The 20,075-nt window shown below is 54.8% G+C and overlaps 1 protein-coding gene across 4 annotated transcripts in view; it reads right to left on the reverse strand.

Moving 5' to 3' along the window:
* Positions 1-20,075, reverse strand: part of ZFHX2 (zinc finger homeobox 2) — a 30,381-nt gene that overhangs the window by 7,392 nt on the left and 2,914 nt on the right. Inside the window, exons 1-8 of one of the 4 annotated variants that reach the window (XM_057543783.1) lie at positions 10,978-12,889; positions 5,609-7,704; positions 4,904-5,421; positions 4,113-4,353; positions 2,691-2,765; positions 2,207-2,265; positions 545-745; positions 48-174 (exon numbers count right to left, since the gene is read on the reverse strand). In XM_057543783.1, the coding sequence (XP_057399766.1) occupies positions 48-174; positions 545-745; positions 2,207-2,265; positions 2,691-2,765; positions 4,113-4,353; positions 4,904-5,421; positions 5,609-7,655 (3,268 nt within the window). In that variant the 5' untranslated portion in view covers positions 7,656-7,704; positions 10,978-12,889. Of the gene's footprint in view, positions 1-47; positions 175-544; positions 746-2,206; positions 2,266-2,690; positions 2,766-4,112; positions 4,354-4,903; positions 5,422-5,608; positions 7,705-7,850; positions 9,309-10,977; positions 12,890-20,075 lie in introns of those variants that run through there. The other 3 variants (XM_057543784.1, XM_057543782.1, XM_057543785.1) reach the window with 3 other exon arrangements.

The following is a 20,075-nucleotide window of genomic DNA, read 5'->3' on the forward strand; positions in this document are numbered from 1 at the left end:
AGGTCCCCTTTCCTGCCACCTTGGGAGGTCTGCCCTCCCTTCCTTACCTGCTGCTTGGTCTCTGCTGGGCACAGGCTCTGGCCCGGGAGCGGGGGTCTCTGGACTGTCCCCCAGAGGGCTTAGAGCGGGCCCAGGCAGCACTTTGGTCGTCAAGGTCATCTCTACAGTTGTGGCCTGCGATGGAAGAGATCCCAGTGACTTCCCACCACCGTCCCGCTACCCCAGACCCCCCAGCTCTGCACCTGTGTCTGTGCCCAGCCCAGCTCCAGACTCCTCTGTGGACAAACCTCCCACCTAACTTCTGCCTGCCCCACGGAGGAGAGGGCCTGGGCAGCCGCGCCTGCTGTGGAACAGTTCCTCTCAGGGCCCGAGGGCGCTTCCTCCCCAGCGAGTAGAGGCTCTGGACAGGTTCAGCTCTGAGGTTCCCTCCAGCTCTAAACTCCACCTTCAGATCCACGCAGAGCCGCTCCCCTCAGCACACACAGCTGCCCGGACACCGTGGCCTCTGCCTCCCCTCGTGCCCGGCCCCCCAGCCTGCACTCACCGCGAGCAGCAGCCTCTCAACGCACTCGGGCACCACGTTGTGCAGGTGGCTGAGGTGGAAGTGCAGGGCAGGCCGGCCCACCAGCTGCTCCTGGCACAGAGGGCACCGGTACTTGGGCTGCACCGCGTGCTGGGAGAGCGCGTGCGCCCTCACCTGCTCGGACTCTGGGCTCAGGAAACTGCAGTATGGACAGCAGAACACCTGGGGCACACAGGCGGTGGGGGAGGTGTCAGGGAGGGGGGTGGGACTTACCATCACTGCCGGGACACAGCCTGGTCCTACCCCTGATGGAGGAGGAGTCCTAGTCCTGAAAGCTGGCTCCTCCCTCACTTCACTAGGACGGGGACAAAGGCCTAGGCTGCGCTGCCCTGGCCTGCCTTCTTTGTCCTGCACTCTCCCTCTGTCCTGGCCTTTCTCTTCCCCTGTCTCTGCTGCCCTACTCCATTCAGCCGACAGGACGGCCCTGTACCTACCTCCTCTGATTTAGTTTTCTTTCCTTACCTGCCCCCACCCTGCCTGTATCTCCTCCGTGAAATAGCTCCCCTTGCTTCTGGCACTTCCTGGACCCAGAGGCTCCCGAATCCCTGCAACTCTGCCTCTCCAAGGTCCCTGGACTAAGCGGGGCGCTCCCTACCTGTCTGCTCAGAAGCCGGCTCATTCTCCCTCCGCTCCCACTTTCTTTGCCTGCCTTTTTCTCCCCTTCCCTTTTTAATGTAAACAAACACCACAGCTCCCCCAGTGGCCCTGGAAAATTCTGGCCTGGCTCTTTTGGTGCATTCCCGCCCGGACCTCCAGAGGGTGGGGCGTGAAGGCCCCTCTACTTCCGCCTCAGTCACCTGACTGCCTGACATGCAGCCTGCATTTCTGTCAGCCTGCACTTCCTCTCCTGTCGCCTGTGCCACTGGTCCAGGCCTGCATGTCAGGGAGGGGATGGCCATAAAGGAAAGGTATCCAGACGCTCATCTTAATGCACCTAGCCCTGGGAGCAGATAGCTGGAACAGGAGTTAGGAGGCAGGGGAGCTGAGGACATAAGCCGTTACTGCAGCAGTTTGCAGTCGTAATACACATGGCATATTGCAGTCCAGTTTGGAGAGCTGGGAGGCACAGGGTGGCACCTCAAAACCAAAGGCTGGGAATCCCCTCAGAATGAACCCTTTCAGGCCCCGGAGCTAAGCTACTCTTGGGCCCTGCCTAGGTCAGCCACTCGGAGACTTGCAGAGCTTGCTGTCTGTGTGGATCATCTGGGTCAGTTCCTCTACCCTGAGGAAGGAGGTGCCAGGGCAGTTCCACCCAGGCTCAGGGTTCTCTGTAGAAGATGAACTTCACATCTTTCTGCTCCCAATAGGAATAAAGAGCTGGGCAGCAGCTGGTGTTTTATTTTTGCCTTTCTCTTTTCATTTTGTCTCCCTTTGTGCTCCACCCCTCAGGGCCAGCTCAGCTGGTGCTCACATCCGGTAACTGGACCTAGGTGCAATTTCTGAAATGTTGTATTTGGAGTGACGTAAGTCACAAGCATGACAAAATTAGATCTGCCTTTCATCTGAAATCTCTTGTCTGTAAAGATCTACTAATTAGAAGTTCAGCCTTTAGGATGTGAGCAGATCTCAGTAAAATTAGACGCCCCCCCAGCCCCAGATCTTCCCAGTTACCCCGGTTCTGACCGTGGTCTGGTCGGCACTGTCTCCAGGAGGGCCAGTCTTGTTCTCTGCCTCTTCAGGAGCTGAAGATGAAAGGATAGATTAAGAGACTCTGACAGCCCCTCCCTCTTCCTTTCACAGACCCCCGGCCCTTAAGATGACCTGATTTGTAGCAGAGGGCTTCCAAGGTAGGGGTGGGCTCTGGGGAAAGGGAGAAAGGGCAGGGAAGTACAGAACTGCACTCAGTACAGGGACGGAGCTTGGCAGGGCTGAGCCCGGGTTAGCGGGATGGCCAGAGGGCAAAAGCACCCAGCTTTCTGTGGCTCCGCCTCCCTTCCCTCTGATGAGCCCTTTCTTTTGATCACTTTAGCTCCTTCTGCACAGGAGGCCTTACTGGGTGTCTGGATTACCGCAAGGTCCCATGAGCACCTCAGAATGTATAATATTAGGATTGGGGGGTGAGGAGGGCAAGGGCTGGAGAAAGAAATGGACCAGATGAGCAACTCACCCAATGGTTCTGTCTTATTCTGGGCATCTTTCTCAGGGGTGGGTGGCTCAGCTAAGGGGGTGACAGGAGCCTTCCCTGTGTAGGATGAAGGGAGAGTCAATTTAAAAGGATGAAGCACCAGAGAAGGGAGGACATAGGGCAGAGGAAGCAGGACAAGCAGCCAGGCAGTAAAGGGAGAAGGTGGATAGATGAATCAATAGGCAGGAGAGGACAAAAAGCCGCCAAAAAGAAATACAGAGGATGAGGGGGGAAATTACAGTGTTGGAACTGGTAGAGCCTAAGAAATCTTCTCTGCGAGTCTAGCCCCGTCATTTAAAGATGAGGGAACAGGTCCAGCAGCGGGCGACAGAAACAGGACCAAACTCAGCTCCCTGTCTTGACTGATCTTGGAAGAAGGGAGCCCAGAAATGTAGAGTGAGGGGCGCCGAAGAGGGAAGGTGAGGTTGAAAGGAAGCAGCTGCGGTGAGCAGGAGGCGGCAGGTCTAGCTGGGAGAGGAGATTACCACTCAAGCAAGAATTGACAGATGTGTAGGAATTTATTTTCGGTGGCGGCCTAATTAAAGTGTTAAAGTTCCTTAACTCCATTCAGTCCTGCTCCAGGATCGTTAGCTATTGATCTGGGCCCCTCCGGCACTTAACTCCAGCCAGTGTATTGGCAATTCAATTAGCACCAGTCAATGCTGCCTGTTCCTGGCTCCTGCTGCCCCTGCCCTCACCCTTGCCCACTGTCGGCCTCTGCAAAGCCCGGACACCTGTGCCCACCTCTCACAGCCCCTTCCAGGCTCTTCTGCACCCTCTGGATCAATGGTGCCTGGCGGGCTCTTCCCAGTCTCTCTCGTACAACCTCAGCTGCCTAAGGGGGACCCTAAGCCCAGCCTTCGGACTGAAGACCTCCTAGGAGACAGGAAGAGGCTGGGGAGCTCATCAAGGGCTTCCCATCCTGCTGCCTTCGGGCCATGCCCCCAGCTCCCACCTCCTTCTGACAAGTCCCGGTCCAGCCCAAAGCTGATTCTATTCTTTCTCTGTTTTTCTCCCTTCGTCTCCTTCCTGACCAGCTCCTGCCACACACCCCCCCACACACACACCCGCCCCCCCCCCCCCCCCGCAAGCTTTGCCAGCACACCAGTCAGCACTCGGAATCACTGGGTGGTTCCTTCTCACCTCCCTTCCTGCTCCACTCCTCCACCCAGCAAAATCCCTGCTCTTCTCTGCTGCCTCCTCCAACAGCCTCCTGTTCCCCACCTCCCTCGGCTGCCCCAGTGTTCCTAAAAGCCAGTTTCAGCAGCCTTCCCAGTGCCTTTCCGCTTGCTCTGGACTGTGCACGGACCCATTTCTCATCCCCGTGCCACTCTCTCCTGGGCCCCCAGCTCCCGCCCTGGCTGCCCTCCCGGCCCAGCTCTTCTCCAGTGCCCTCTTCCTCACCGGGAGGCTGGAGCTGCCCGTGGCTGAAGCTCAGGATGCCCTGAAGAGCTGAGAGCCCCTCGTCAGCTGCGGGGCCGCTCTGTAGCAGCTGCAGGCGCCGCTGGGCCTGGGCATCGCGGTGGGCAGGGGCGCGCAGGTGCTGCAGCACAGCCAGGCGGGAGGGCGTCTCCCAGGCGCACAGCAGGCAGCGGAACAGCCCCAGCTCCGTGCCCGCCGCCGCCCCCTCCATCTCCAGCAGAAACTGCAAACGGAAAGGAGGCTGCTCAGGTGCAGAAGGACGGACGGATGGCCGCCCCTAGGTCCCAGGGGGCCCCTTTGCCTCCCCGGGGGGCCTGACCTGCAGCACCCCGACACCCCTTCCTCCCTCTTGGGCTCTCCTCTTCCTTCCTTTGGCCACCTGAGTGTGACTGCCTTTTCTCCCCCGTCTCCTCCTCTTCCTCCTACCAATCCTGGACTCCCTCCTAGTATATGAATGGAATCTGGTTCCATCCTCTTGAACTTCTGGGGACAAGATGGGCTGAGCAGACACAGAACCCTCCCCCTGGTCCCATACACCAGAAAAGTTGAATAAAGTACCGGAGTCACTTGGTCAGAGTCCACCATCCTTTGGTCTTTCTCCAAATAGTTTTTCCCCTGGTGCCCTGGCCTTTTTTCTCCAATCCTGCCCCCCTGGGTTTTCGCATCACCTTCCCACTCTGCGTCTCCTTGCTCCAGCCCTGTCCCCTTCTCCTCTCTCCCTCAGGCTCTGTGCTGTGCCCTTCAAATCCCAGACCCTTCCTGCCCACTCTCACCTTATAGATCTGACTGTTCTCTTCATGGGCCGCACCCCGGGCGTGCAGCTGCATCTTCTCCTTGCTGTTGGACTCGAAGTCACAGATGTTGCAGCGCAGGTGCAGGGTGGGGACAGACCCATAAGGAGCCCCATCTCCCAGGGGCACTGGGGAGGGGGTGCCCATGGCCCCACTCCCCTCCCTCAGGTGGGCCGCCAGCTGGTACTTCTGAGCATGTTTGTCGGTCTTGAGGTGGAGTTGGAAGTTGGCCTTGAGCTGGGTGCCATAGCAGCAGAGCTTGCAGCGGTGGGTGTCACCAGCTACCTCCTTCCACTCGGCCTCCGGGAGGCTCCGGCCCACGCTGCAGTGGTAGAGCAGCAGCTCCAGGCTGTCTGTGCTGAAGGCCTGGCACACGAGGCATCGGAACACCTTCAGGGATGGGCTGTCATCTGGGGGCGGCGAGGCAGGCAGCCCGTCGGACAAGGGGCCCAGAAGCTGACTTTGAGGCAGGTGGGCATCCGGGGAGGGGCTGCCGGGGGCTAGGGGACAGAGACAGGTTAGTGGCCCCAGGAAGGAACAGGGCAGGGTCAGCTTGCTGTGTGGGAATGGGAGGGGTGGATGCTGAGGGAGCTGGGGTTATTTAAGCGGCGGGGCTGGCCCTGGAGAGAAAGCAGGGAACTGAGTTTGGCCCCGAGGAAGGGAAAAGAGAACACCCAGGGAGCTTACCAGCTGTGGGGAACTTGCGGGCAGGTGCTCCGAGGTGGTGGAAGCCATTGAGAAGCAGCTGGGCTTCCAGGGGCTTGTCTGGCCTCAGCCCGGGTCCAGGCAAGGGAGCCTGAGGCTGCCCTAGGGCCTGGGGTCCGAAGTAGTGGAAGAGATCAGGGGAGGTGGCCGGGGCAGCCCCTGCTGGGGGCGGGGGGCCTGGCCCCACCAGCCCTGGCGGCAGCCCCAGCGGCAGCCCCTGGTGCAGCATGAGGACGTTCTGCATGTGCTTCTCGGAGGTCATGTGGATGCGCAGATTGCGGGAGATGTTGGTCTCGTAGCTGCACACCTTGCACTGCCAGGACGCTTTGGTCTTGGGCTCCTTGTCCCCCGCGGGGGGCGGGAGCGCTGCCTCTGGGGGGCTCCCCTGCCCCCCTGGCCCCGCCTGGAAGCCCTGCAGGTTGGCCAGGTGCTTGTCGGACTGCATGTGGATGCTGAGGTTGCCCTTGGTGGTGGTGGAGTAGTTGCAGACGTCGCAGCGGTAGGGCTTGTAGCCACAGTTGTAGCTCTCCCCCCGGGCGAGGCGGGGGTGGGCGCCCCCAGCACTGCAGTAGCTGCAGTGACTGTTGCTCTCAGGGTGCTTCTCCCGCATGTGCACATCCAGGGTCTGCTGGTACTTGTAGTGCCAATTGCACTTGGGACACTTGAGCGTCTTGCAGGAGTTGCGTGAGTGTAGCAGAGCCATGTGGCTGGACAGGCTGAGGCCCTGGAAGGCCGCAGGGGCCGGGGTGTAGTCGTCGGCTGGGCGATAGGGCTGGGGCGGGTCACCAGGGTCTTCGGGGGAGCCCACTGGGGCAGGGAGAACGCCCCCGTCCTTGGAGGTGGGTGAGCTTTGGTTGAGCGGGGGGCAGAGCCCTCCATCCTCCTCTTGCCCCTCGGGGAACCAACCTGGCCCTGCCTCGCCTGCCAGCGTCGGCGATTCTTTGGCTTGGCTTGGGCTGGGGTTCCAGGCGGCCGGGGTTGTCAGCGGGGAGGGCGGGCTGAGGGCCATGCCTTCTTCCACGGGCAGGACAGGGGCCTGGGCTTCAGCCGCAGCGGGGCCATCCTCGGTCTGAGCCGCGTGGGCCTCCACGTTCACGGTGCTGCTGTTGTCAAGGGGTATTTCTAAAGGGGCGTGAGCAGGCAGTTGTGGTGCCAGGAAGCTCAGGAGGGCCCCGCAGCCCTCGTCCCCCTCCCGGAGCACGGCTGGGTTGCCTGGCAGGCCCTGATGTTGAGCAGCGGTTAGCTTCACCCCGTGAGACTGCGTGTGACCCACAAAGGCCTGGGGCCTGCCGAAACCCAGGCGGCAGGGGAGGCAGAGCCAGAAGAGTGCCCTGGGGTCTCCTCCCCTGCTCCCCATGGGGCCATCTTTGGGATCTCCAGGTGGGTTTGGAGCCAGCTGGTAGCTCCAGAAGGCTCCATCCCTTCCCTCACAGGTGGCCGGAGATGGCGCTGAGGTATCGTGGGACAGAATTTGGTCAGAAGAGCTAAAGCCTTGGATTGGGTCAAAGCCATGTTGGATGTGAAGGGCAGTGAGGTGTACAGGGGGCGGGTGGGCAAGGAGGGGCAGGCTGGGCTCTTCCTTGAAGCCTGCCTCACCCCAGGGGAAGCCCTTTGGTAACGGGAGTTCTCTGCCCCCTGGCAGGGACAGCTTGGCCACTAGGCAGGCCTCACCGCCAGCTGTGAAGACTAAGTGGTCGCTCAGGTCCACAGGAGGGAGCCCTCCCCCTTCCTCCTCCTGCTCCCTGTCTTCTTCCACCCCCAGGTCCTTTGGCGGGAAGCCACCACAGCCCGGCTCCTCTTGGGGCTCCCCTATCTCCTTTGGTGGGACGAGGCCACAGCCTGGCTCCAGGGGCCGCCCCCCGGGCTCTGAGGACCTCATGCTCTCAGAGGCGGAGGGGGCAGCAGGGGGATCTTTGGTGACAGGATCAGAGGGGGTGCGGGGGGAGGAGGTGTCCGGAGGCGGGGACGGGGCATTGTGCCCAGGGGAGGGGGTGGTGCCAGCGGTAGAGGACGAGTTAAGGGTGGCCATGGCAGACGGAGGAGAGCTGGGGGTTCATTTCAGCGTGACAGCCAGGACCCTGTGGGGGAGACACGGAGAGAGCGGAGCTGTGAGGTGGCAGCGGAGACACCCAGTCAGGCAGTTGATTCTCCGGATCCTCCGGCCCCACCCTCCTCCCTGAGCGCCGGATTCAAGTACCCATTTGCCAGCTTGAAGCTTCATTACCTTAGCGTCTAACAGACTTCAAAGTGAACATGTCCAGAATCAGAACTCTGTATTTCTGCCCTGAACTTGTTTCTTCCCATCTTTCCTATCTCAGAAATTGGTACCACCATTTATCTGGTTGCTTAGGCTAGAAACCCACAGTTTCCTCTCGCCCTCACCCACAGGCAGGCAATTCGACAGCAGTCTCTCAAGCGAGCGTCTCGGCCTTCCATTCATCCTCATCTCCGGCAGCACCACGCCGGCCCGAGCCATTACTGTCGCTTTCCTGAACTAGTGCGACAGACTCCACATTGGCCTCCACTTCCATTGCTGCCCCTCCTTCCACTCAGAATGATCTTTTATTTAATTCTCAATTATGAGAAATGCCAAACATACATAAAGATAGACCAAACAATATAAGGAACCCGTTTGTACTCATCACCCAGCTTCAACAGTCTCCAAACTCAGGGCCAATCTTTTCTTTTTTTTTTAATTGAAGTGCAGTTGATCTACCATGGTGTGGCAATCTCTGCTTACAGCAAAGTGACTCAGTTACACACACAGAGACATTCTTCTTTATATTCTTTTCCATTATGGTGTATCACAGGATATTGAATATAGTTCCCTGTACTATCCAGTAGGACCTTGCTGTTAACTCATGGCCAATCATGTTTCATCTATATCCTCACCCACTTCCCCTTTTCCTGTATTGTTTTAAAGCAAATTTCAGGCATCATAATCACCTTTCAAAATGTAAACCATACTCTATTCTGCTGAGAACCCATGAATGAGTTCTCACTGCACTGTGAATAAAATCCAAACTCTGCTCCCTGATGTACAAAAAAAGCCTATTTGATCTGGCACCTGCCTACTTCTGACACATCTTTAATACTCTCCACCCCAGTGGCTAACTCCAGCCCACTGGCCTTCTTGGTCCTCAAACACACCAAGATCATTCCCACCTTAGCAGCTTTCCTGAGCTGTTTACTCTGCCTGCAGTGCTCTTCCCCCAGACTTCTGCCCAGTGGCTCCTTGTTATTCGGTGTCTGCTTAAATAGCACCTCTTCCAACAGGCCTCGCCTCTCTACAGAAGCTAACACAGCCGGCGGAGGGATGGGGGTGGGGTGGGGAGGGGTATTTTCTTCCGAGATTCATCACTACCTGATATTTGCTGGTTTCCTTATTTCTCCCTTCTAGAAACTAAGTTCCATGAGCGCAGGAACTCTGCTTTATTGGTTGCCTTATCACTGGTACCGAGAAAGATGCCTGCCACATACACATACATGTCTGTTGAATAAATCAGCTCTGGGAAAGACCCTCAGATTTTCCACACCCTGAAGAGTTAGTTTCCCTAAGTCAAGGTCCTCTTGTCAGAGAGGCCACAGTGACTTTCCTCTGGCCTGCAGACACCATGCTACTCTCAGATGCGTTCCAGATCCATCTCTCTTCACAGGTGGGAGAGCTTCTGGCCAATTGAAAGACAATGGCTTCTTAATAAAATTTCTAACTTTTAATTGAAAAAAAAAAAAAAAAAAAAAGAAAGACAATGGCTTGTATGAGATGAGCCGCCCCTCTCCTCCTCCACGGGGATTTAAAAAAAAAGTAACAGTAATAATGTTAAGGTACATATAGCATGGTCCTGGCACTGTGTTAAATGCTTTAATCAATTATCTCATTTAATCCCACGACAACCTTATTTTATGGGTGAGGCACCCAAGAAAGAGAGGCTGAATAATCTGCTGATTGTCACACAGCTCCAAGGTGGTGAAACTAGAAAAGGACTGGCGGGCACAGAACTAGACCCCAAAGCTGTGGCCTGGGCTCCTCCACCTACCCGGACTGCCCCTCAGACAGTACTGGCAAAATGAGCCTCCAAAAGTCTACAAGTCAGGATTCCTGAGCTGCCTCCAGCTGACTAGAATTACCGAGCCCCACCCCCTTTTTTACCTTGGTCCCCCCTCAAACTCACCAATCCCCCCATGCCTCACCATCCCATGCTTCTCCCAGTGTCCCAGGTGGCCTGACTCCTCTTCAGTTCTTAATTATCAGCAGATATCGAAAGATTAAACCTTTAGCGCTCAGGCCAGAGTGCTGCCAGGAAGTGGTGTGGCCTCTCCTGCCTTGGGCAGCCTCTAACCCTCACCTTCAGATTCCCTGATTTGGAATGGGTCCTTGGTCTGGCCGCACTCAGCCTGGAGGCCCCCATTCCCACTCCCCTCCTCCTCCTGGGGGGCCAGCCAGGCGTGAAGTCGAAGGAGGAGCCATTAAGGAGCTCCGCGAGGGGCTGGCTCTGCATGCTAATGAAAATGCAAATCAGCACCTGGGCCGAGGTGGGGTGGAGAACTAACAGGGAAGTAAAGGAATTGGACGGGAGGCGGGAGGCAGTTATCTTACATAACCAGAAAGCAGAAGCCCTGAAGTTGTGGGATAAAGGTATTCTTCCTATGGAATCCTTGGGGTGCCGGGGGAAGTGGGGAGATACATGTGCTGGAGTGTGAGGGCCTGACATTCCACTGTCACCCCCATAACGGGGGTCACCTGGTAGGAAGAACTGAGGCGGGGCAAGAGCGGCCCCTCCTGGGCCCTGACACTGAGGGCTGAACTTGGTAGGTGCTCTCCCCCTGCTGGCCCACCTGACATCCGTCAGCAACTTCTCTCTGGCTCCCAAATCACAACTCTAGATCAAACTGCAGAGGAGGGCTAGGAAGACCTAAGCCCTAAATCCTCTCTCCAAAGCTTTTACTTCCCAGGACTGGAAAAAGACAGCTGGTTCCTAGCTAGAAACCAAAGGAGCTTAGCTTTGGGCTAGCTAGTGGGTGAGACCTGGATCAGCGGAGGGAGGGTGGGTCTGAAGCTGTTTAAAATTGCAAATCTCTTTCCCCCTCCCCCTCCCCCTCCCCCTCTACAGGAAAGAATTTCAATTGCAAATTTATCTCTGCCTCAGTGCCTCTCTTCCCGCTCCCTCCACTGCCACCAACTCCCCTCCCCCCTTCTTCTCTGTGCTTCTCCCATCACCCACTATTTATTACAAACCTTGAACTGCAGCAATTATTTTTTCACTTTCCCCCCCTCCTTCCATTTTCCTCCACCTCAGTCTTTTCTTCTGTCCCTCTCTGAACCTCTGTGTCCCTTTCTCTGCCCTTCCTACCTTGACCTCAGTTTTCATCTCTTTCTGGAGACAGGTCCCCACGCACCACCACCAGGCCCAGAGTCTTATTCTCCCTCAGACCACTGTCATTCCTCCTGTGGTTCCAGGCTTTCCTTAAGGGCATCTCTTCCCCCTCAGGGTACACCTTAGATGTGGGGAAAGGGAGAAGGCGAGCCCTTAAAGGCCCTGGCATTCCTGTGTGTGGAGGAGGGAAGGAGGAAGAGGGCGGATCGGGTGTAGGGTGGAGGTGGGGGGATAGTCAAAAGGAAGGACCTCGGTAGAGGCGAGGGCCGGGGGCCCACGAGGAGAGGGGTTAGGGGAGACCGAGCAGGCAGTGGTGGCGGTGTGATTAGAGCAGAGATTGATGTGAAGGGGCGCCACAGACGGCAGAGAGAGTCAATAAAACGAGAGGATCACATTAGAGGCGACAGAAAGAGCTTTAAATTACAAGGCTGCTGCCACCGAGGGGGATGGGAGGAGGCAGGCCTGGAGCCGGGGGAGGGTGGAGAGTTCTGAGGGTGTAGTCATCCCCTAAGATGAATCATCTAGCTCCAAAATGGCCCTCAGCCTCCAGAGCTCGCTTGCTGCCCCTTCATTCCATCTCCCTCCCTAATGCTTCCTTCCCTCACAGCGTGAGGAGAAAGGGAAAATGGAGAGAAAGCTATGGGGAAACAGAAGAGATTTTTGGGGGGTATTGCCCTCTTCCTCTGTCCAGACCCAGGTCCCTCCTTATTCCTCAAGGAGAGAAGGAAAGGATGGCAGTGGAACTTCTTTCAAAGGTCAGCTAGGGACTTGTTGCCCCATCAACATAATCCCTGAACTCAGATATTCTTCCATGGGAGGTGGGCAGAAAGGCACCCTGTAAGTAGCTGGACAAGAATTCCTACTTCTTGAAATGTACCGTACTTAGAACAGGAAGACGCCAGGGAACCAGGAGGCTTCAGGACAGACAGTAGGACCCAGAGAGCTACCAAGAAAGATGTTATGAGAGGGACAGAAAGGCTTGGATGTGAAGTGGAAAGCTGCAAAGGCGGACTCTGAGACCACAAAAGACAACACTCTTGAGACTTCAGAACCGGAGAATTACAGGAGCCAAAGGGACAAGGGCAAAGGAAGGACCAAAGAAGTGAGGCCTGAGGAAAGGAAGAATGTGCCCCTCGCCGAGGAGGCGCCAGGCCGTGGGGCCTATAGAACTGGAGGCAAAGCTGGCCAGGGGCACCTTCTCTGGAGCTGGAGTCCCAGCAAGACCAGGACTCCCCTGGGCTGGAGCCCCCTCCCACCTCTGGCGGAGCTGGAGTGGAAAAGTGACACGACTGCTCCCTAGTGGTTATGGAGGGAACATCACCGAGGAGAGGACAGGCCCGCAGGGACAGACTGGCTTTCTCCTCCGAGCTCCTCTCCTTAAAACAAAAAACAAAACCCCCTCTCCTTTCTTTTCTTCAAACCCAACGACAGGGCAAAGTCTTCCCCAGCAAAGTTGGCCAGAGGGCACTGGCGCATTTGCTTACAATTTGCATACGGTGATTTCCAAGTCTGAGCCCTCCAGACATTTTTGCCTTTCACTTTTCCAATTGTTCCATCTATCGTCTTTCCTTGGAGCCCATTTTAGGGACCTTTTCTTTCTTCTCTCTGAAATGCCTGCCTCCAGCCTGCCCTCTTCCACACTAACTTTGCCCTGCCCTTCTCTCCTTTTGGTTTCAACCTGTTGCTTTTAAGAGGCAGCCACAGAGGGGAGGGGAACAGAAGCAGGAAAGATGGAGTGTGTGTGCCCACATTAGGGGGATCAGTTGGTATCAACAGCAAATAAACTCTAACCAGGTGAGATTTCTTTTCTAAGGCAGTGGAAGAACATGGGCTATGGATTCACTTAGACCCAGGTTCAGTCCTGGCTCCCCACCACTCACCAGCTGTGCAGCCTTGGTAAGTTACTTATCCACTCTGTTTTCTCATCTGGAAACTCCCTGGCCCTCACTCCCAAGTGCTCATACAGGAGAAGGGTTTACAGCTGGCTTTGTGCTGTTATCTGAGCCTGGGTCTCTCCAGTACACCTACAAGATCACACAGCTGCCACCGCTGTCCTTACCCGGCTGTTGTGAAGACTAGTACAGGTAACATGTGAAAAGTGCCCATACTGGTGTCTATCAGGTCAGTTTCTTTCCTTCTCTCTGGCTCTCCGCCCCCGCCACCCCAAGAAGGGGGCAAGGTGTGTGCAGCTAGGCTGATGCTTTCCTTCTGTCTTGACCCTTCTTGACCTGGACTCATCCTCTCATCTCTGCCCTTTTTGACTGAGGGCAGATTCTTCGGTGGGCAGGATTTAAATCTAGTCTGCCCAGCAGCAGACTTCATTTCTCACCAGGCCCTCTTGATTGCTGCGTCTAGAGACATCCCATTATCCCGAACCAGAGACTGGAAGCTTTGCCCAGGCTCACACTTGGATCAAAACTATTATGGCAAAAAAAAAAAAAAACCAAAAACTATTATGGCCCCTCCTTGCATTAAAACTATCACTTTCTCTGTCTCTAAAGCTTACCTTCTATATTTAAAAAGAAAACAAAAAAAGGTACTCCTATTCCTCCATTTAAATTCTACCTATCTCTCCTAGACATCTCCCTGGCACCCCAATACTTAGGGAGTGTTTACTTTGTGCAAGAGAAGTTTTGTCCAAAAGAGAGAAAATAAGAATGGCAGGAAATGAGACAGGCAGGAAAAGGAGTATCATAGAGGGTAAAGAAAGACAGCCAAGGCAGAGAAGAGGACGGAGGAAGAAGGGAGGGAGAGGGAGGGAAGGAGCGGGGAGCTGGATCTTGATCTGTACATGTAAATACCGAATCTTGAATCTTGGAGAATCTGGAATCTCGTTGAGGGCTCCCAGTTTTGGCAGCAGATTGGGCAGGTGGCCTGTCCCCAGTGAGAGGGATGGAGCAAGCAAGATGCTTAAAATGGGCATGCAAGATGCTTAAGGTGGGCGGGAGGGAACTGGGTGGGGTGTGAGGAGAAAGGAGAGGCTGAGAGGAAGAAGATGGGGGTGGGAGGGAGTAGACAGGGCTAAAAGGGAAGCTGTGGATTAAAACCACAACCAGAGAGGAACATCCATCCATACTGGCGTGGCTTTGTTGAGATGTGCTGCAGCATGTCTGCTGCTGGAGGAGAGGATGGTGTGGAGAGGAGTGGAGCCTCTTGCCAGTGCATCTCCCTCAGTGATGCCACAAGTGTTAGGACAGCAGTGTGGAGCTGTGTGATCTTATAGGTGCACTGGAGAGACCCAGGCTTAGATAACCGCGCAAAGCCAGCTCTGAACCCTTCTTCTGTATGAGCACTCCAGAGCGAGGGGACAGGGAGCTGTGCCCTTGAATTTAGATTCAGGATCCTATCTGATCCTGGCATGGGGGACCTCTGCGGAAGACCTTTGATCTCCCTGAGCTTGAAAAGAATTACGTGCAATTCTTCTAGAATTACTTGGAAGGATACCATTGTAAGTGGCTGTGTATATAAATAAATCCTTCTGGTCCTCTGATTCTGCATGAACCCTTGTGATAGTAATGACTCTGTTTAAATACTATTAAAACAATAACAACAAGAACTAATAATAATAGTATCTTTAAATGTTTACCTTGTGTCAGGCACTGTGCTGAGCCCTCTGGAAGCATCACATCACCTAATCCTCCACTACAATCTGATAAAATAGATACAGCTACTCATTCCCATTTTACAAACATGGAAACAGACTTAGATGGGTTATGTAATTTTTAAGGTCTAATACTTGGAAAATAGAGTCGAGATTGGCCTCAGGTAGCCTGACCCCAGTGCTCTGCTCTCAAGTTAATTTGTAAGCTTCTGAGCCCTGGCTGGTAAGCATTCTGAATGAGATCCTTGAGTCTGAGTGTGTTATTCTGCACTTATGTGTGTTGCTTTGAGCATATGTGCTGTCATGCTCTCCTCTGAGCTTGAAGGTGTTAGATGGCCTTCTCCCAGTTGTTAGTGTAAGATGGGCCAGAACAGGCCACTGCTTTGTGTGACTCCAGGGGGCGCTATTCGCATTGCAGTCTGTGCACGGGCCCTGGCCATTCTGTGTGTGTGTGTGTGTGTCTCTCTCTCTCTCTCTCTCTGCTGGGGGTGGGGTGGAGGTGTGTATCAGATTTCTGATAACCTCTCTGAAAGTTGTAAGTCTACACATGTGTATTCTTAATAGCACATGAACTTCAGAAAAAACGGTATGGTATTATTTTAAAACATAGCCTTTAAGGTCACACAGACCGGGAATCAAATTCTAGTTCTATTCCCTGTGATGTAAATGTCCTCGGGTGGGTTGCTTAAAGCTTGTTGCTTCATAAATAGAATGGGGAATAGTTCCTCCTGGAGTTGTGCCCGTTGAGACGATCATTACTGAGACTGGCACTTTGTATGTGATCAATAAATGGAAACGATAATTGCTCATCCACGTGTCTTATTCCCCGAGTTCGTGTGTACGTGTGTGTTTATTGCTTTTTATTGTGTGTGTGTGGCTGAGGGCCTGGGTGTAGCCCTGTCCCGGCACCTCTTCGGGGTTAGTGAAGGGTCTCCCCGAGGCTCTCGGTTACACCCGCGTGGGCCCTGGGCTGCCCGTTCAGCGGCGGGGTGTCCTGTGCGGGTGTGCTGCCACGTGCCTGGCGTGCCTGTTTGTGCTCGGTGGCCCGGCTGGCGCGGGCGTGTTTGGGGTGGTGGTAATTACTGGGATGGCCCAGCCCTAATGAGTGTGATCTCGTTACACTCTCACCGCCTCTAATGGAGCTAACCTCATTTCACAGCCATTAGAGATGGAGATGAGGCCCCGCCCCCGGCCCCGCCAGCTGCAGCTCCCGCAGCCCCGGCCACGTCCTTTCCCTCCGGCTCGCCATTTCCCCGTGCCACCGCTCCTCTCCCTCCCGGTCCTCTGCTCCTCCTTCCAGGCTTCCCTCCCCCGTTCCCCATTGTTCTTTTCTCTTCCCGTCTTTCCGCGCCCCTCTCCCCTGCCCTGCTCTTCCCTCGTCCCCCTTCCCTCCTCTCCTCCATTCCTGGCTTCCTCTCTCCTTTCCTCATCCCCCTCCCTCTTTCTTCCCCGGGTCCGTCTGTCCTCCGCGCCCTCTTCTCCGCGCCCCTCCCCCGCCCTTCCCTGCTGCTGGCCCTCCCCTCCCCCACGGTGCCCCGTCTGGCCAAAGGACAAATCTCAAGGGGAAACCAGCAAAGACAAACAAGGAGCAGTGACTTCATTATCGTCGTTAATTTGCCACTTCAGTTCCTCCCACAAGGGTCAAAGCCGGCACGGCTTGAACTCAGGACTGACGCGGAGGCTGAGCCGGCCGCCCGCCTTTCCCGCCTTAAGCCTCTTCCACAACCACTCGGCCTCCCTCCTCCTCGCCGACGTCATTTCTTTGCAGGGGGTCAGGCTCCGGGTTTTTCTCTTCCGTTTCTTAGTCCTCGCAGCCTCAGCCTACCACCTTCCTTCCTTTTTCATTTAAACCGTGGCCTTCTCTCCACCTCTCTCCCGGCTCCAAGTCACATGGTTTTTACCTTTGACTCCCTCTTTCTCGTCCTATTCAGACTGTTTCCGCTTTTCCCACTCCTCCCTGCCCCGTTCATCCTGAACCAGTATCTTGGTCTTCCCTCTTCCTAACCTCAAGCACACTCCTTTCCCTAAAGCACGGGGATTTATCTCTAGGTTTTGAAAACCACATAGCCTGATGAAGCTGGGGATGGGAGGAAGGAGGAGTTTGTGGTCCAAGCAGGAAAAGTGGTACAGAACGTGGAAATGGCTGGATAGAAAGGAAGACAACTGTGATGGGGGGGGGTGGGGGTGGGGCGTGACAGGCACATGAGTCAAAGCAAGCAGCAGAATCTAGACTCAGACACCTGAGACTCAAGACACACTGGGCCCCAGAGAAACAATCTTGCCAAGACCAGAGAAAAAGGAGGATGGGCCAGAGGGCCTTGGGCTTGAGACTGGGGGCTGGGGTGGGGTAGGGGTGCATCACCAACAAAACAAGGAGTGAAAAATCTGAGGATGGAAATGGCGTTTACCCCATCAGTTCCTCAGGGAAACACAACCTAACACTCCTGTCCCACCCTCTGCCCTCCTTCACTGAGAAGCCAAATGATTGGCAATTGACACTTGACCTTTAGCCCAATGCCAGCCCCAAAGGGAGAGGCTGAGGGTAGTTGGCTGTAACTGGAGGAGGCACCAGGGAAATGTCCACACGTAAAGTAAACATTTCTTCACCCACCCCTGCCCCACCTACTCTGCACATCAAAATGCCCTCTTCTCTCCACAGAGAGTGCTTGCTACTTATGGCCCTCTAATTGCACAGGCCCCTGTGCCAACACTGTTCCACTGGGTGGCCCTGCTGTGATTCCAAGGCTAGAACCCTGGCTTCAGTGTAATACCATATTCCTGCCCAAATACAGAGGCAGCTCCTGTTCTCTCATTTGACTTTGAAAGAGAGATTTTGAGGGGTGCCGAGCTGTCTTGGGAGGTATTAGGAAAAGGTGTCTTCTTCCAGGTGTGTACAGCCTGCACGGCAGTGGTACAGCTTGGTGACAGGAGAGCAGGTGGATCTCAGCCCTGTTACCCCTTAACTGGGCACCCTAGACAACTGGACACAGAGGCCCTGGTCTGCACAAGTGCTTATAAGAGGGGGATACTGAGAGCCAATGGGATTACCTCAGGGTGCTGAAAGGCACCTCTAAATCCTTCACCCTGTCTCACCAGCCTGGGGGGGAGGACGGGTGGGCAGGCAGTCCCCTGGGGCTTTCCACAGATAGGCAAGGGGCTCTAGAAATGTGAGGGGTGGGATGACTAAGAAGCCAGAGAAGAAAGATGGAAAAATCAATGAAATGAGTTTCTAACGGTGAGGTAAAGGACCGCCGTGTCGACAGCCTGTCGCCTGCTGCAAAATATGAGCTGCCCAAGTCCATGGTGGCGGCTGACAGAGCATCCAGCCGCCACTGTCCTCCCTGCAGGCCCCCGCCCACCGGCCCCTTCTCCAGCTGCCCTGGCCTTTCTTATTATAGCTAGACTCTCCCCCAGGGCTCCCAGCTCGCTTCCTCTCATCCAGAGCTTCTTTCCTAGATTCCTTTGATCCATTTGCCACAGGAACAGGTTAAGTTATAATTCCTGATTGGGTGCATCTTTCTCCTCTATGGCTTCTGTGTTTAGACTCCCCACCCTTCAGACCTCAGAGCTGTGATGAGCTCTGCATCTCCTGCCTCTCCTTCTTTTACTTTATATCTCTCGACTCCAACAACGCATTGCGTAGTCAGATGTCAAGGCCATCCCTCACAGCGTTTCTTATATCCAAGTCTGTGCCTCTTTCTGCCTTTTGGCCCACTTGGCCAATGCTGACTTCCTTGTAATTGTCTGGATTTGGACAGGGTGTTTAGGATGGGCCTGGAATTGATTTATGAAATCTTTGTGATCAGCAAGTGTGTGCGCACGTGTGTGTGTGTGTGTGTGTGTACTTATGTATCTATATATGGCAGATTCAACTGTGGTTTCACGATTGGGAATGGGGTGGGGTAAGGATGCTACTTCCAACTCAAAATCTCTGACTCTGTCTTTAGAAACAACTCTCAACCTTTTCTGGAAACCACCTCCTTTCTCTAGCCTCCTCCGTATCTTCCTTCTGGGCTCCTAAGACTGTTCATTCATGTTTTCCTCCCATTATCTCTGCAAAGACTCCCCAGATCAGCCCCTAGAGTCAGCCCTGGATGCTTCCAGTCTCTCCTCTCTCTGCCTCAGATCTCACAGTTGCTCCCCTCCAGCCTTTTCCTTCAGTGTCTGCTTTCCCAGCTTGCCCATTTATGCAGACTTAGGCCTGAGGGGCGGGGTGAAAGGAAGGTGGGCAAGTCTTTTCCTTGGCCTCTCCCTATTAGTTTGACCTCTTGATCAATAGATATTAAGCATCCTCCGTGTGACAGACATTGTGCTAGGTCCTGGAAAACGATGGGAAACTAGACAGATGCAGCCCCTGCTCATATGGCCATCAGGACTAACCCTGGATCTCTCACCCGACAGCTTCTCTCAGAGTCCCGCTTTTTTTCCCCCTCCCTCCACAGCCAAGTTCCACCATGCCCTCTGGCATTTCAGAATCCTTCCCTATTCTGTATCCCTGCTTCACATAGCTCTCACACAGCTCCTATCCCCTCTAATCTGCATTTCCAGCTTCCGTCTCCATTCCTAAACCCAAAGCAAGGTTCATCTTACATTTTCAGTGACTCCCCTCCCTGCTCACAGAGCCCTTCTCCTTTCACATTCTGTACATGCCATTTCCAGCTCTCTTCCTTCTTTTCCTGCTTTTCAGTCCTACCATCCAGTCCTCAATGCCCCTGTCTCCTGAGGTCCCTTCCTCTTGCTCCTGCAGGCTCTAGTGAACCTCAGGTGCTCACAAACCAGACTTCATTTGGAGCTAAGAACAGCTCCAGGGAGGCAAGGTCAAGCTACCAGACGCAGGAATCCTACAGATTTGACTCTGGCCCCGGCCCCATATGTGTGCAGCTCCCTAGCAAAGCAGCAAGTTGTTCCTCTATGGGTCTTAAGGTAACACCGGCTGCTCTGACATCATGGAGGGAGGACCCCTGTCAGGTTGCCAAGGCAACACCAGCAGTTTATGACATCAGAGGCTGGAGGTCTTTGGTGCTCAGGGGGCTAGAAAGATTCCAGTTCCTATCAGCTAAAGTAAATGGGAATTCTACTTTTTCATCTCTTTGCTCATGTTGCCCTGGCTTGGGGATGAAAAGCAAAGGCCTCCGGTGGGGTAGTGAGGGATTTGGCCAATGGAATGAGCCAAATCTCTCCTTCTCTTCACCAGATATCTCTGCGCTCTCTCTCCTCTCCTTTGGCATCTCTCTCTTTTGGGGCTTCGCCCAGTGGTATTTCTGCTCTGCCTTTTTTCCAAATCGCCCCTCCTGCGGTGCTCTCTTTGCATCCATCATGCTGTGTCCTTCTCACACCAGAGGCATTTGTTTCCTTTGATATCTCATCTCTCCTCTTTCCCCCTACCAAGCTCTGTGCAGCTCTGATCTGCTTCAGCACTCCTCCCTTTGCCTTCCATTTCCCTTCTTTGTACCATACTCTTTTCCCACCTCAT

This window comes from Balaenoptera acutorostrata, chromosome 3 (assembly GCF_949987535.1).
Source record: "Balaenoptera acutorostrata chromosome 3, mBalAcu1.1, whole genome shotgun sequence".
Classification (NCBI taxonomy): Eukaryota; Metazoa; Chordata; class Mammalia; order Artiodactyla; family Balaenopteridae; genus Balaenoptera; species Balaenoptera acutorostrata.